This window comes from Pyxicephalus adspersus, chromosome 3 (genome assembly GCF_032062135.1).
Source record: "Pyxicephalus adspersus chromosome 3, UCB_Pads_2.0, whole genome shotgun sequence".
In the NCBI taxonomy this organism is placed as follows: Eukaryota; Metazoa; Chordata; class Amphibia; order Anura; family Pyxicephalidae; genus Pyxicephalus; species Pyxicephalus adspersus.
The window spans coordinates 13,031,934-13,049,057 of record NC_092860.1 but is presented as its reverse complement, the minus strand read 5'-3'; the positions used below and the strand labels follow the sequence as shown (position 1 = coordinate 13,049,057).

Here is a 17,124-nt window from a genome sequence, read left to right as displayed (position 1 = left end):
TTCTGTACTCCCTCCAACCTGGCTAAGAACAGAGCTCAATAGATGCGTGTGAACCTGTTTGCTTTTGTATGCACTTTTCTTTTTTTAGGAAATGATGATACACAATAGTTTACAAACCTAGCAGGCCTGTTTACATCCATCAGACTATTCCAGTGCTAGACAGCTATTCATATCTACATGATAACAAGCCTAACACTAAACCGTTTAAACATTTTTGCATAAAGGTGTAGACAGAAGATAAAATCATGGTTGGTGGTTGTAACTCTTTATCACATTAGTATTTGTCTGTGTTTCCTTTGAGGATATTTCCTAGAAAGTATTTAGATCTGAAAAGATTTTAAAACCCTAAACTGTCTAATTTCTTATTAAAAAAAAGAAAACTGTTTTAGAGTTTGTTTTACCATTGTACTAAATTATTTAAGCAAGGTCACAACCTCCAAAGTCTCCAGCTCCCAAAGTTAATCAGTGACCCAAACTCAGGAGTTCTGGATTCATTTGCTCTGTGTTTGTTCTCCTTTTATTATGTACGATTTGAAGCCAATGTATCAGCATGGCAACCTTGGTATCATTAATAAACAGGATTTATATAGCGCCAACATATTATGCAGAGCTGTACAATAAATAGGGAATTCACATTTTCTGAAGATCTACAATACTGGTGTTCTTTTATACGATTTTGACTTACGCTGTTTGATAGATTTACCTTGACGTGCATTCAAGCTTTGCTCCTTTACTTTGGTTATCACTTTGCACCTACTCAATAGCCCCATTTTTACCTGATTTATTCTGCCATTGCCACCCCCACTTTGCTTTTGTACTGCATTGTGATACTTGCTGGTTCATTTGATGCAGGCTGAGCTGTACTCTGGGACAACTTAACCCGTGCCCTTGGGTGGCAGGCTTGCCAGTTGTGGCACGTAGACAAGATGACTGTTGGCAACCCATCCCTATATACTGTATAGAAAAAGATTCAAGACTGGTGCACTGCCCACATGTGGAATCATTCAGGGTTCTCAATGTAGTCCCTGTGCTCCCTGTGTATGTTTGTGTTCAGTGTACTCAGAAATATTACTTAAGGGACTGTACACCTAGAACCAAACTTTAGCATTAGGGCCACCATTTGCACTACTCCCGTGGGTAGTAATTCTATGTAGAGCCGGGTCTTTCCATCAGTCAGTCCCTCGGCCTTGGTGTGACTATGACATCTGGTTTTGTTAGTGTAAAGCTAGTTACACACGTGCAATAATTGGGTTGATAGAAAACGAACAACTAACGACAGATAAACGATTATGCACGATTATTTTGAACGATCGTATTGTGCACAATTCTGTACATGCTGTAACGATACGATCGTTCAAATATAATCCGCCAATAGTGTACACACGCTAGGTACAATCGTTTGAATGATTCAGGGAGTTACATGTAAAGGAGAAAGTGTAATGCAGAACAATCCACGATCACTGAACGACCGTACACACAATAGACTGCGAACAATCGTCGCCCAATCAGATCCGCCAAGACAGACGTTCATTTCCAGCGTCAATCCTCGTTCATCGGCATCGTTGTGCACTTTTTTTGTTAACGATTATCAGATGAACGTTGTAAGTCGTTCATTTCCAATGACATTTATTGCACGTGTGTACGCAGCTTAATGCTAAGATTAGACAAGTAGAAAATGGGGGCAGCAGAACAAAGTTGCTGGGGGCAAAAAATATATATTTTACCCCAGTAACTATTTTTAAGAACCCCACTGAAAATGTTTTTTTTTTTTTTATGGACAACTTTTGAATATTAAGTTCCTCAATGTGAAAACGTCTTCTGCAAAAGCTTAGCTCCGGCTTATCCCCTGACCTTTGATTTTAAGCTTTCAATACACGCATGCATATGTGGATTTTGTTCACCTTTTAAGGCCTTTCTGGGAATTCCTAATCCCAGCTCCCGATGACCTTAAAACGCCCAGTTTTTATGCTGCTTTAGATAATCAGTACAAATGGCTCAGTGGGAAAATTAAACTAGCTATTCAGTTAAGTAGCTGCGTTTTTTTTTCCAGGGCTCTAAGACATGAGATTGACTCTGGAGAATCCAATTGCTGAAAGCATATTTCACAGCTGACCCTTATGTGGAGGAACCGTCCCTCTATTCCTCTTTTCTTTTCAGTAGTCCTATATTTTAGTTTGATATGGTTTATAAACACAAGATTTACCATCTGACTGGCAACTGGTATTCCTTCCTAAGAGGTTTATAACTGTGTCAATCAAAGATTTAAGGTGCGTACACACTTCCAATTTTTATCGTTCCAATCGAACGACGAACGATCGATTGGGCAAAAAATCGTTCGTAAAAAAGTAACCAACGACGCCGACGAACGAGGAAAGTCGCTGGAAACGAACAACCGGACCGGCGGATCGGATTGGACGACGATCGTTGAACATCGTTCGTGTGTACGGTCGTTCGTTGATCGTCCATGTTCAGAGCATGCGTGATGAACGAACGTCCGTTCACTTTCCTGTCGTGCACATAGTTCCTCTATCGCTCAAACGATCGTATCTATTGTGTGTACAATATCTACGAACGATCGTGTCGTTATCTCTATGTGCAGGATCGGTGCTATACGATCGTTCGTAGATATCGTGCAGGATCGTTCGTCGTTGGTTTTCCAACGATAATAATTGGAAGTGTGTACGTAGCTTTACACTCTACCAGTAGTCACACATCCGTGCTCAACCCAGAAATTTTTTAAGCTGGGTGGGAAGAAATTATAGGCGGGTGTCAACCCTTGTATTGTGACCCAACTCTTCAGTAACCACCCAAAAACAGCCGGGTGGTTGCTGAAAAGTGCCGGGTGGTGCACCCAGCTAAAAGGGGCCGGGGAGAACCCTGCACATATTTGTGACTTGAGTGCATCTTGAGTGAAAATGTTAGCCCAAATATATATATATATATATATATATATATATATATATATATATATATATATATATATATATGTATGTATGTTAGGTGAATTGGGATTTGAGTCAAGTGATAAGTTGTCAAGGGAGTGGTGGTTGGGGTGATTATTAGGGAATCGGGGGAAAGAGGCTAGTTGGTAAGTTTTTCCTCTTCCCTTTGTGTGCATGTGACTCGCATTGTGGTCATGTATCCGAAGTGAGGGCCTGCAGGTAATCCTCAGAATGGATAAACTTAGTCCAGTAAAACCATCTTTGCCTGGTCGCTTCTTCCATGCTTCTCGTTGAAGCCCTGACGTCTTCCATTATTGTAATTTATTAATGCATTCAAACCAATGGCTTATGTTGGGGGTCTCCCGCTGTCGCCAAAGTATCGGGATGCATGCTCTTGCTGCATCTATTAGTCGGATCAAAAGTGACTTACAATCCCTTTTTATTTTTAACTAAATTATTGCATTTACGATTCTAAATTAAAAGTAGTAACAGTGATAAAAAACACTATAAATGTTCTATGGCTGTTTGTAATTGGAGGGGTCATGATAGGGCTGAATCATTTGCTTTTAAACATCCGTGTTTCACATGTCGAAAAGTTGGGAGATATTGTCTATATGCAAAAGCTGTTGGTGAATGGAAAGCAGGAAAAAAAATCCAGTCTGCCCAGTTGACTTCGTGCAAATGCCATTTTTCCTAATCACAGTTTTTAATAGTAGAAAGTAGGTCACATGTAAATTGTTGGAGTAATTGTTGTAGTCTAATATAAATAAGCTTTAGAATTAAATTACCAGTTAGATCAGTGTTCCTTAACCAGGGTCCTCCGGGGGTTGCTGGGGGTTCCTCGAGCAATAAGCAATTTGTGACCCTCATGTAAGTGACACAATGATCTTTTGGTTGTCTGTATGGGTGACATTCTTCCCAATGGCCAGCAATATAAGAGTCATTCTTCTCTTTGACCACCATGCTAATATACTGTGAGTTGAGGATATAGTAATTACAGCAGGGGTTCCCTGAAGATCTAAAAGTTATTTCAAGGGTTGCCCTCGTGTTAAAAAAAAATAATCCAAGAAAGTTAGAGGTTTGTCTGTGAAGTCTTGTTTGTCTAGCTCATGTGCACAGATGCAATATGGCCATGGCCTGCTATTAATGCCAACAGATATCAGCACGAGTTTCAGATGGCTGGAATGTTGCCTTTTTTGGAAGCCCTTGCATTGATATTCTGCATGCAGGGTTGGCCCTTTGGGAGGTGAAAACAGGGCAATTGGCAAGGACTTTCACATGATGATAGGAAGCCTTGACTCTAGCAGAATAACGGCACCAACAGCTCTGCTCACCTTCATGTACCAGCCACAGGCTCCGCCCATTGCTCACCACCAAGCCCCACCCACCTTTATTGCACACCTATGCAGGATAAGATAAACTACCTGCTGCAGGACCTGGAGAACTTCTTTACTATATGTGTAAGTGTGCTGGTACCTACTGTATGTCCACCTATGTATGTGTGTATATAAGTATATATGTGTGTGTATTTAGTTTACGTATATAGTTCAGTGTACAGATTGTGTTTATATATGTATATGGGTCTGTACTGATGAGTATGTGTTTGGATTTTATATTACTGTATTATGTATATGATTACAGTGGTGGATTTAGAGCTTTATGTGTAGTATAATACACGTATATATAATACATATATATAAGTATAATACACATAGGCCTCTAGTTATAAAATGGGGAATCAGAAATTCCCTCAAACATTTTCTCAGGGGAATCTTTCAGGTCCATGTGTTTCAATGGCAGTAATTGATCCCAGCAGGGCATGTCAGATTCCCTGTTTTATAAATAGAACCGTATTGCCAACAGTTTTTATGAAATATGTTTCCCTAGCCCTTCTTTTAGGTCTGTATGTGTTAATACATCTGATCTGATTTTAGGGTTTCATACATGTTGTGTTAATACATCTGATTTAGTTATCACTGTCACACAGCAGACAGTGTAGCATAGCACGCTGAAATGTTTTTGCCTTTGTAATAATGTTAGCACACTGCAGTGCACATCATGTGTTTTGCTTTGCTATTCATGTTGCCCATTACAGTTCTGGCATGGTAGATGCCATTCAAAATGCCACTTACTCCACATTACCCTAATGCAGCCAGATATTTTACCTATCACCTTACACATAAGTCTTGATTGAAATCTTATGCCAAATTCTACTGAACTCATGCAGTCGCATAATCACTTTTAAAAGCATCACCACTAAGATGTACCGGTGCCAAGATGTCAGTGCTGCAAATTGCAAATCCTCTGTGTACTGGCAACTCTACTGAGAATATAAAAACAAGTCTGTACCCAGGCATTGCTTCCCATTATTTACAGGGAAACAGATGAACTATTTGGGAGTTCAAGTCCCTTACCCAGAACTGTGTGATTTGTTCCTGACGAATGCTGCCAGCACAGCAGACCACTGTACTACAGACAATGGTTAACACTTTCGTGGGACAAGAGGCTGCAAAGGCACAATCCTGCTCTGTAGTGGAAACAGTGACCGGCCGCTCTAAAAATAAATTGTCCGCCACTGGTGAATGGTGCTAATTCTGGGAAGCTTGAGAATGCGCCAGCCTTCAGTCATGTACTAAACATAGAGATAATTAAACTGTAACGGAGTTAAAATATAAACATCTTAATGGAAGCTCAGACCTGTATGGGTCAATGGCTTACTAAGAGCCAGCTAGGGTATGGGTGCATGATTGAATGCATTGACGCCCTATGGATTTTGGCTTGTTTCCTTTTTAATTACACAAATAGGAACTTCCTGCAAAGATAGTTGGATGGTGTCTGTGTATGATTGCAGGCACAGGCGTAAGCATTGTATGTTGTCCCTATTACTGGAACCAAGATGGGAACGAAGCCACGGTGCGTGGGGCAACCCAACCACAGCTAATAATATTCTGGCTTCTGATGTAGCTGGTGTAGGTTCCTAAGCTGATAAGTACTGGATGTTTTTTTTCTTTAAAAAGCCTCGATACCTTTTTTTTTTTTTTTTTCTCCTTGCCTGTTGAGTTTTTAGTCCCCCTTAACAATCCTAAACTTTCAAACCCCCCCATATATTCTTGCTGACCACCTATGATAGTAGTGATAGCTTGCTGCTTTGTCTACGTGCCAATACATAGAAATCTATTGCCAGGCTGCCTGCACACTCTAGTCTTGACCCATAGACCATTATTAGGACCGGCGCATACTATAGGATCGATGTCCTATTCATGTTTATGGCAATGAGTGCTGAAGTAGCCTGCAATTGATTTTAACAATAACATGGGAGTCTGCCATTGCTTTTGGAAGCCATAAGTAACCTCCTTAGGGGAGGGTGGATGCAGTTAGCTTAGTATAGTTAAGGGGGCTTAGAAGGGAGGCTGTCAGGGTTTAATGTAAAAATATTTTATAGTAACCCCATCAAGACTGAAATGAGGTTTCTATTGCTGATCTCCTTTTAAATAACTAACCCCTTGGCACTTCTTCCTAGGATTGAACATTCTCCGATTGCCAACCTTTTATATTAATAGCATACATTTTCTCTTTAAATTCACACTGCACTTCTCCTAACTGCTATATACAGGTGCACATTCCCAAATGACGACATAGAACCGGGTCCTCCTTTGGTTTTAGTCTATGGACAAAGAGGAATGTACAGGCATCTGCATTTTAAGCAAGAATGGCAGTGTTACTTGTACATAAATTATCATCATTACAGATGTACATCGTTGTAACTCTAGAACAGAAATTGTGGATCACCGGGTTAAAGTAAAGAAAACTAATGTAGCCCCACATCCAAGGACCGGTACAATGCAATATGGGAGGAATGGTAGTGCATTGCATTGATTTAAAACAAGGCAGTGGAGGAAAGAAAGCAGGTTTTATGATTCTGGAGGAGCCATGATCAAAGTAAATTTTATTTGCAAAGCATAGGTTTGCTGCAGGCTGACCAAGTTATTTAATCTTAAAAAGAATTTTCGATTGACTACAAACACCACCTGATGAAAAACTCCAGCTGCTAAAAACATATATTTTCTTTTCACGTAGCACTTGTTATCTTTAACAGGATAAGCAATTACCAGTTTATTCTTAGGATGTCCCTGTACAACATTTATAATTTAAGATGCACTTCCTAGGTGATTATTTCTACAAATTACACCCCTGTTCTCATATAAATCTTTACACTTGACCTGTCCAGTAAAACGCTGGTGAGCGTAACCACATTACAATAAAAAGTTTGTTTTCATGCCTATAAATAGGGTGACATTTATTTTTTTTTCAGTTGCAGCTCTATTTCCTGAAAGCAGAACATAATAAAACATGTAATTAAAGGCTGACAATGGCAGGAAGAGCTATCCTGGGGAGCAGGCGGTAGGGAAAAATTTACAGGAGAACTGGGGCTGGTCCTGTTTTAAGAGCAGGGAGTGAGAGTGAGTCCAGGAGGTGTGTAATGGCTGAGGGAAGTTAGAAGATGAGTCGCGGAGACGATGGCATGAGTTATGAAGGTTCCATGAGACGTAACAAGGTGTGTTTACCAACAGCACAAATTTAGAAAGTTCTTCTATCCAGAGTATCAACGTGGATCTACCTAAAGTCAAGAGGTTGGTAATTCAAATAGTTTGATGCCAAAGTTTTGACTCTCCTACTTAGTTTTTTTTGAGGACTTGGGGTATCTGTACCTATGTTGCAAATCCACCAAGATGGCTTTAAAGTGTGTTGACTCTTCCCATATTAAGTTTAAAATGAATTAGGAAGTTTTGAAGTTTGGGATCGAGAAGTTTAAATCAATGCTTTGTGTTTTTTTGTATTATTAATATTATTTTATTATTGTTATTAATATACATAATAAACAGGTTTTATATAGCGCCAACATATTACACATCGTTTTACATTAAATAGGGGGTGCAAATGACAGACAAGATACAGACCATGACAAAGGAGGAGGAGAGCACCCTGCCCAGAAGAGCCTACAATCCAGGGGGTGGAGGAATATTTCCAGAAGATGTCTCTATTCTTGCTGACCCAGAGATACAAAGGAAAGTTCTAGGCAGCTGTCGCCAGAACAGGTGTCTCCATTGAACGCTTTCCACAAACCTTTTGTCCTGGTGACAACTGCAAAAATTTGGATCGCTTTGTCTCGGTGACCGTACTGACCAGGACAGAGACGATGAAAAAAAAACCTGACGGGGCTTCTTACCCTTCCTAGTTTATCTGAAGCTAAAGAAATGGCTTTTGATACACTAGAAGATGAACATTAAAAAGGGCTAAAAGTTGAGCTTGTCCGATTCTTTCCCGAATGTCTTTTTATGCTTGAAGGTCAGAAAGCAGACACAGAATTCACTAGCTCATACTTCATACATGAAAAATTCCAAAAACAGAGCCACTATTGTTACCATTTTCATAAAAGCTTCTTAGTTCTGGATCCCAGTCATCATGGTGCACTATTGCCCCTATAAACCCCTCATTCTTACTGGGGATTGTGCTGGTGCGATGTGACAGTGTGTTTATGATCTGCTGCGTTCCCGCTTCAAAATTTCTCGACTGGATACCAACAGGAGCTGACAGTTAGTGGATGGTTTCAATAAAACCAAATGTGGTGTCAATTTACTACAATTTCCTTCAAAACCTCCCTCCATTCCTGTTGGTCTGTAATCCATTCCCAGATAATGATCAGATTTTAAAAGAACAAATGCCAGAAATGTTTTTCTGTTGTGGGTCTTTCAGTTGAGAAATTTGCAGCAGATTAGTTGTATATTTACAGTACTATGGAGAATTACCTTGCACAATTTAGTTACTAAACATCCGAACTGACAAATGAAGCATAACCTAAAACTAAACGGGACTTGGGATTCCTTGCATGGCTAAGCTCCCAGGGTCAAATCTTAGTCCTGACATTGTCTACATGGAGTTTACTTTTACCTTGTGGGTTTCCAAGCACCTGGTATCTACCCACATCCTTTGGCTTCCCCCATATTGCCCTTAGACGTTGTTGTGTCCATTAAACTATGGCTTTAGTAGGGATGTTTTATTGGGAGGGGCAGTTGGTGACCGGACCAGGATTCTGTAACATCTTGTGTTAATGTTGGATCTATATCCTTACAGCATAAGAGTGGTTGTAGAAGGTAAGTCAACTGGTAGCAATTATTTTTGTCTGGAATGTTCCAGCTGTGATATCTCAGAGTTCCCATCTCTGTTCCTGTTTACCTTTGTTTGTCACGGCACCTTAAAGCCGGACTAAACCCCCAACTATTCGTCAACCCCTGTTCCATCACAAGGTACCATCATCTTCCTTTTGCTTTACTTCCTGAAGACAATCTTCGGCATCTTGATTGGCTGTGCCAAGATGGCGTACCTCCTGCTCAGACCCGGCATGCGCGAGGGAAGCTTGGATTGCTGGATTTCCCTGGCAGCTAACACTGGGTTGTGCATGAACTGAGCTGGCAAAATCTCACAGCTGGGTGTCAAATAGGCAGGAAAGAGCAGATTTTGCAGAAAGTACATCACCTGCCCCTTTCTGCAACAACCACATACCTGAATTGCCAATGTTCAAAGTGGATCTTTAGTTCCACATTGCATACATGCTATGAACGGTATTGGAGATGGCACAAAGGTCTCACCAACTCAACCTTTAGGACATATAAGAAACTTGCAGGTCTATTACTTCTCTTGCTTCTACTAAAAGTTTATATATCAGTTTTGGGTGGCTTTGTTTCTTGAAACTCCCATGAATAACTATTTTCAGTGAATAACTATTTATAAGTGAAAATGTACCTTTTGGCAGTAAGAAAAATGTCCTGGCCTTAAATAGATTGAAAAGACTACAGTAGAGGGCATTGTAAAGTCTTTCATCCTTGTGCAATGTATACATTTACACTTCTAATCTAGTCAGTGTTTTGACTACTTTGCATTTCCAATGCGTCCGGCTGTGCTTGCTAATTAGTTAGTTGTTGTTAATTCAGCACGGCAGGGGGCACTCAAGTATTCTATAGAAATGAGAGTATTCAGAACACACCTATGGTGGTCCTTGCATGGCATTAGATGTTTTTGGAAGACGATTTATTTTCCCAAACTGCATGGTGGGGAATATGCATTGCACCTGGACAGGTATGCCCCTAGGCTAGAAAAAGTTTGTGCTTTAACTGTACAAGTAACCAGCAGTCCAACTTTGTAAGTGCAGAATTTAAAACTACTTTTTGTTGTTCCGTTAGACAAAAATGTGCATTGAAGGGGCTTTCATGTTCATATGGCGTAGTTTTCCGCTCAGGATGCTAGGTTATCTACTGTATGACTTGTGAGACCATCACCAATGGTTCCAATGGCACAATCCGCACGGTTTGCGAGTTGGAGAAACCACCGAACAGAATGACATCTGCAGCAATGGTGACTTTTATGCTCAAAGGAACCATTACTACCCCTTCTAAAGTAAAACCAGCAAATGATCTCTACTGGGCAAGGCCCATGCTTCTTGTGTGTATAAAGCCGTTCACCTCACTGTACCTATTCAATATCAGCCTCTAGGAATCCATGATGCAACTTGTAGAACGTTCCCAGATGACAATAATCGGCTTTTTTCCCTTCCCATAGCAATTTCTTCCCATAGTATCTCCCAACTTTTGCTTCTGGTATGTCCTTTTGCTCTATGGTTGCGTTTTAACCAGTGTGTTTCCTAGCCCTTCTATTTTATTCATTGTTCCTGAGATTAGTTAAAAAGTAGATTTCATGACAAAAGGCTGATTGTCACCCTTAAAACCTTCCTAATTTATCATGATCCCATTTCCTGTTGTCCGTAAAGGGCAGGACCCACCCTACTCAGCCTCTGCCAGATGATTGTGTGAGAATTGAGCTGGGAGTAGTACAAGAATCCCATTGTTGTCATAATCTGACAGCGGATACACAGAGCACCAACTGCGAAGGCCTCATTTGGCGCTGTTATGGGTTCAGAAATCTGAATGTGTTTCCTGCCATCACCGTACACTTGATAAATATGATGTTTCCAGTCTGTTTGTGTGTGTAATAATGAGCATGTAGGCAAAATGTTGTAAAGCGCATGAACCACTGATAGGTACCCTACAAAACTATGTTTAAGAGAAACTTAAACTTCTTATATTGACATTATGTTGTTGTATGTGTTTGCAAACCCACACTGCCATATCAAGGGGCCCTTGAAAAATTTAGTCCTTCTCTAATATGTGGGAGTACCCAAACTGGATAAATACTTGGAAGCAGCTCTTGTCGATAAGTATTTATAAACAGTCCAATTAATTAAAATATGAATGGGTAGTGCTTGAAGTCAGTTAAGTGGCCTGCATTCATATATACCAGGGGTGTCAAACTCAAATACACAGAGGGCCGAAATTAATAACTTAGACCAAGTTGCGAGCCAAACTTCCAAATTTATTGGAAAAACAATCTCAATAGGAAGAAACAAGGACACATGAGAAGAGCATGCAGTGCTAAATTATTTAGATCAATCCACTGCATAATACTGCATGCACTTCTCATGTGTTCTTGTTGCTTCCTATTGAGATTATTTGTTTTATTTTGCCAGAGAATACAATGTGAAACCAAACGAATTGCTGCATTCATGTGATTTCACATCGCATTCTCTGGCACAGTAAAAAAATGTATATAGCAATAGCTCTATGATAATTCCTGATAATCCTGATAATTCCTAATTATTGACTTTGACTACTACAACTCCCGGCATCACTTGCGTTTATAAAATGCTGGGCCACGCATAGGCAGAGAGGCCGCTGGTCTAGATACACGAGTGATGCCGGGAACTGTAGTAGCGGCATTGTACTTGCAGCTTCCGGGAATTGCCGGGAATTGTAGTAGTCGCAGCTTAATACATTACTATGGATTGCAGTAGTGGCGAGCCAGCTGCAATTCAAATTAAGAATTCTTTTGGGCACCAAAAAAAGACATGCCTGGCCATATTTTGCCCGCGGGCCAGAGTTTGACACCCCTGATATATACTGAATAAGAGTGAGTAGAAAGATGGTCACGGCACAGTGCTGCTGTCTGATCACAAGCTTTAAAATAGAGCTCTTGCCAACACTTTTTTGTTTAGTTTTTGAAGTGGAATAGTGTTGAAACCATCATGTTTACGACCTGCACCACTGCCTTTGGACACTAACAAATTCCAAGCCTCCTCTGCTCCAGTGGATGATGATTTATATAACATAGTTGTACATGTTATAAACATTCTAATTTTTTTACATTTCTCTTTTTTACAGAGATTCTTCTCAGAGATGGCAGCCCGTTCCTGGAACTAAAGCAGCCATGTTGGTGAAAGTGAATAGTTTGAGACAGATTCCAGTGTCCTCTTCCAATTCATCACTGCAGAACAGTATACCAAAGAATTCCACCAACCGGTCCAGTGGCTATGCTCCGATTTCACCTTCTGCCCTGCCAAGTAAACCATTTGTGGATCCTAAGCAATCCATGCAAGTGAAGAAAACGGACAATGGTGGATTTTGCGTAGTTTTAACTAAGGGGGGCACTTGTCAAACTCCACAAAGGACTCCTACAGGAACATTACAGCCCTCATCTCCACGGTATGGATCTCCACCACCAATCTATGATGAGCCTTCTCTAGACTCGCCTATTTACGATGAACCTCCTGCTGATATGGACTTTGAGAGTATGACCGTACGCTCGCTTTCTCCACCAGTGTCCCCGACAAACAGCCTGCAAGGCCATTCTCAGACGCCAAAGCTTCTGCCTTACCCGGGCCTTCATCAAAATAAGCACAAGAGGAACCCCTCTGCTACAGAATACAGCCCAGCAGGCAGGGAGTACATAAAACACATGGTCAATGTCGACCAGTCTTCAGAACAGACTATTTCTCCTACTGGCTCCCTTGATGTTCCAACTAAACATCAGCCTGGCCAGTTGGCCCTTAAGGACAGTTTTAAGAATTCTTGGAGGGTCTTGGAAGCGAATGTTCTCAAGAACATGGAGGCCCACCACAATCGGCAGAACAGCCTTCCTCAAGACTACCCTACGGTGGTAAGCCAGCAGGACTCCGGTTACTCTACTGGCCCTTCTCCTAGCTTGAGAAAAAGAAAAGGAAGAAGACAGGGCAATGCTCAGATAAGGCCTGGTTCAGTTGGCAGCAGCAGTGAACTCAATGCACTGAATGACAAACTTATTGCGGAGATGAGATCGGTTGTCTGCAGGACTGCAGTTTCTAGGGGCAGCAAGGCGAGTTTGGACACGGACATGATAGAAAACATTGCTCCGGACAGTAACAAGGTTCGATTTCAAGAGTCCTTAAAAAACAGTCTGGGGCGAGGGTCAAGAGATGATGTCACATCCAGCAGTAGATCATTGTACAGACCAGGAATAGAGGTCCGAGACATCGGTAAAGGAGAAATACCTGTGCAACCTGAAGTGGTACGACAGAAACGGACATATGAGAAGATGGACTGCTTGGAGAAGAAAGTCACCAGCCAGATAAGTCTCCTGTCATCAGAGTCCACGAGAACCATGTCTCAGGTAGGTGTCTGTTTATTTTACATACCTCGGATCCATTCTTTTGTTTCTCTCTTAAATAAAGGCAATTTAGTATTTGGTTCTATTAAAATGTTTTTTTGTTCTGAACCTTCTTTGCAGCCACTTGGTAGTATTTTTTATGGGGCTGATGCTGATAAATATTGACCGTGGCAATGTAATCTGTATTGAATCATCCAAAGCATGTATACAGGGTGATAAATAAAGAGAACAACTGGGAGATAGGGACACAGCATTGTCATGTCATACCTGAAACAGCCTGCAGAAAGACTTATGACAGGATCATAACGTCCTCTGTTACCTGGTAGTACTTTAAGCCGTGGATATAATTATAGCAGGGGTTCTCTAAGACAAAGTTATTTCTAGGGTTCCCCATGTTAAAAAGTTTGAAAACGGCTGTACTAGAAGGTCAAGGAAAGATTTAGAAGTATGAAGGAGTATGTAGAATTAGTGTCCGTGCACCAAAAACTAATGTCTCAGGTTAGATAGATTCTCTGTCTGAGAAGAAGTCTACTTTCCCTGTATAGTTTTAGATTTTTATTGCAGCAAAGACCTAAATTCAAAACCCTAAGTGATCAAGAAGAGAAGTCAGGAACTGCTGTATTTCAGGGGGATCTTTAAATTTTAAGTATCTTTAAAAAAAAAAAAAAAAGATCTGAGTAAGCTCAACAAGCTCTAAATAAATCATTAAAAAAGCACAAAGGTGGGGTGGCCCTTTAATGGGCCATTACAGGCCTATTTCTTTTTTGATGCAAAAATGTTTAAAAGAAACCTATTAGGAGGAAAATGTAATGATCACCAGGTACAGTTTGTACTTCTGAAAATGAGATTTTTTGGCAGGCAATTCTTTAGCATGCACACTTTTCTTTTTAGTGCTGATTGTTGACTTTTCAGCAGAAAACATAAGGTCTTGTATATAAGCATTGCAATCAGCTTTCTTGCTTGAATCTTTAGCAGCGTCTTGTGCCGATAAAACGCTTGCTGGTGTAACATTACCCCGAGCTTTCATTACTAATGAAAAATACAGCCAGGCACTTGTGTGACAATAATAAAAGGTATTCTGTTCCAGATGTAAAAACATTTTACAGGATCCTGTAGCTGCAATTCCAGTTAATCTGCATTCATCAATAGTCTGAGTTCTGGGAAAGTAATCAGGACGAGTTATGGATCTTTTATGTAAAAAAGCCGGACGTATGAGCTGTATGAATAGCATGCCTGCTTAATAAACATTATTCAAATAATCGGCTTCTGATTGCAGCATTTGACGAGCAACAGCTGCGAGTGTCAGCCATGAGGGCCGTCTGCTGGGCTTTTTACAACCAAACAGACCCTTCCTATCGTCTCCCAACCTGCCCTAAAAAATGACAGCTGGAACCTGTTCTGCCTGTACAATAGAAACACTTTTCCTTTTGGATAATCCTTAAAGTGAACCTGTCAGAATAAAAAACCATGCTTACATGTGTTGCAAGCCCAACTTTGAGAAAATATTTAAAAAAGAAGCACATGCCAGTGTTTAAAATTAAATAACACAGCTTCGGCTGCAATATTCACCTTGTGGAAGCGCATTTCTTATTGCAATATTCCCATTTGGGCGCTAGATGTCTTCTAGGCATGGGAAAGGTGGGTATCGGTCATTCCAGAAGACTGAGGATGTCCTGAGAATTCAAGATGTTGGGTACTAGGCGTTACCACGACTCTTTGCAGACAAAAGGTAATGGTGGAGAAAGTTGCACCGACATTGCCTCAGCTTTCTGTATCACTGAGGACCACCCAACGTCTGGAGAATATTGTAAGACGAACCAATAAATGGGCCTAAAATCCTAAGTAAGTATATAAAAAAACCTCAACAGTGGGTTTAGGACTGAACCTGAAGTTGAGCTTTAAAAAAAACATTTTTCATAGCTTTTACCCTGAATCTGTCACGATTTAGCTAACACATGCAAAGTTTTAGGTTTTCCCGAATACCTGGCAATAGAAGATCTTCCTTTGTGCTCCAGTAATGGATTTGTGGTAGGTGGGCCATATGGCCTGTGACCTCAGGACTTCCTTTTCAAGTCAAACAATATAATGCAAAAACCGGCTTTTTAATAATAAAGCTCAGTGGTCCATGATCACATTGCACACACAGCTGAAATAAAAAAAAAAAGCAACTCGCCCTCCCACCCCCTTCGTCCCTCTAATTTCCTTGCTCAGTACATCTCCCAACATTAGTTTCAATCTTAGACAGAGGGACTGAAAGTAAACAGCTACTGATTTGCTTTAAAAAAAAAATTGTGGATATCATATCATGGTGCCTCCCCTATTTTAGGCCTATCATGACACTGCTTCCCCTTGGTCTGGTTATTCTACTGACCTGATTGTTGGCAGTACTTAGATTCACTTAGAAAAGTACTTAGAAGAATGTGCAAATCAAGATCCCAAAAAATCACAACCTTTTTTTTTTTTTTTTCGCCATGATCCATGTCATTAAGGCAATGTTGAAACAAATAAATTAGTGGGAAATTAAAACCAAAAGTAAGCCACAACAAAAAATCACACTTGCCTTCAATCCTGCAGAGCAGTCTATCTGTCGGGAGCTTTCTTCCATTAGGTTCCGCGTTGTCCTGGTCTTCAGGTTAGCGCAGAGGGAGCACCAGATGCCTCCATCTTCTCTTCTTTTCTATGTTCTTCTTCCTATGTCACCTGATCTCACACTGTGCAAAATTTTGCATGGGTCACAAACTGGGAGCCTTAGCTAAGCCTACCCAAATATCAATTTTTAGCTAAACCCTCGTGCAGGCTTTGTGCTCAGGAGTGTTTGTTGTGACACTTGGAGTTTGCTTTCCAGCTGATCCCACTTTTATAATATTTTATATGGTGTATAGATACATGGATACACTGTGGGCCAGATATATTAAAGCTCCAAGACTGGAAAAGATAGATGGAAGGGAGAAGTTGGGTTATCCAGCAAACCTGAAATGGTCTAGTCCAGGATAGAAACCACTTCCTATTTAAAGCATACCTAAACTCAGAATTCACTTTACATAAAAGGGACAGAAAGAGCCTTTTTGCTCAAAGAAAAAAATTTGCCGATCTCACGCAAGTACAGTGAGATCAGCAAATTTTTTTTCATCCTACATCACCCAATCTGGCGCCTGGGTTGGGTGACGTAGGATTAAGAACCTGGAAAAGAGGACAAAGATGGCGGCGCCCAGAGCGCTGGCTCAGGGGACGGATGCCGGGGCCTGATGCAGGACACCCTTGGAGTGATCGGACTACCCTGCGGGATTGAAGGTAAATGTATTTTTAGTTTTGAGTTTAGTTCCTCTTTACTACCAAATCATTTTAAGAAATCCATTCCAAGTTTGCTGGCTTACCCAAGCTCTTCCATGATAGTCTATCTTCTTTAGTCTTGGAGATCTTCATTAAATCAGGTCCTTTATATTTATTTCTGCTCAGCCTTTTCTTTAAACATGGACTCTAAATATTACTTAAGCTATTTTTGATTTGAAAGTTTACCTGGAACCAATTTTCCAGCCACAGCTTGATATATATTCTATTTAAAAAGCATAGACCACAGTCCAGGGCACAGCAGGTGTGTGGTTTTTCAGCCATTGGTGTGTAGCCAGAGGAACGTGTGCACATTCACTACCGT

General features: G+C 40.7%; 1 protein-coding gene across 4 annotated transcripts in view; it reads left to right on the top strand.

The window, feature by feature from the left end:
- Positions 1-17,124, top strand: part of LOC140325670 (rho GTPase-activating protein 39-like) — an 86,279-nt gene that overhangs the window by 38,044 nt on the left and 31,111 nt on the right. For 2 of the 4 annotated variants that reach the window (XM_072403632.1, XM_072403631.1), the window contains exon 3: positions 12,212-13,475. In XM_072403632.1, the coding sequence (XP_072259733.1) occupies positions 12,212-13,475 (1,264 nt within the window). Of the gene's footprint in view, positions 1-4,258; positions 4,403-7,465; positions 7,574-12,211; positions 13,476-17,124 lie in introns of those variants that run through there. The other 2 variants (XM_072403634.1, XM_072403633.1) reach the window with 2 other exon arrangements.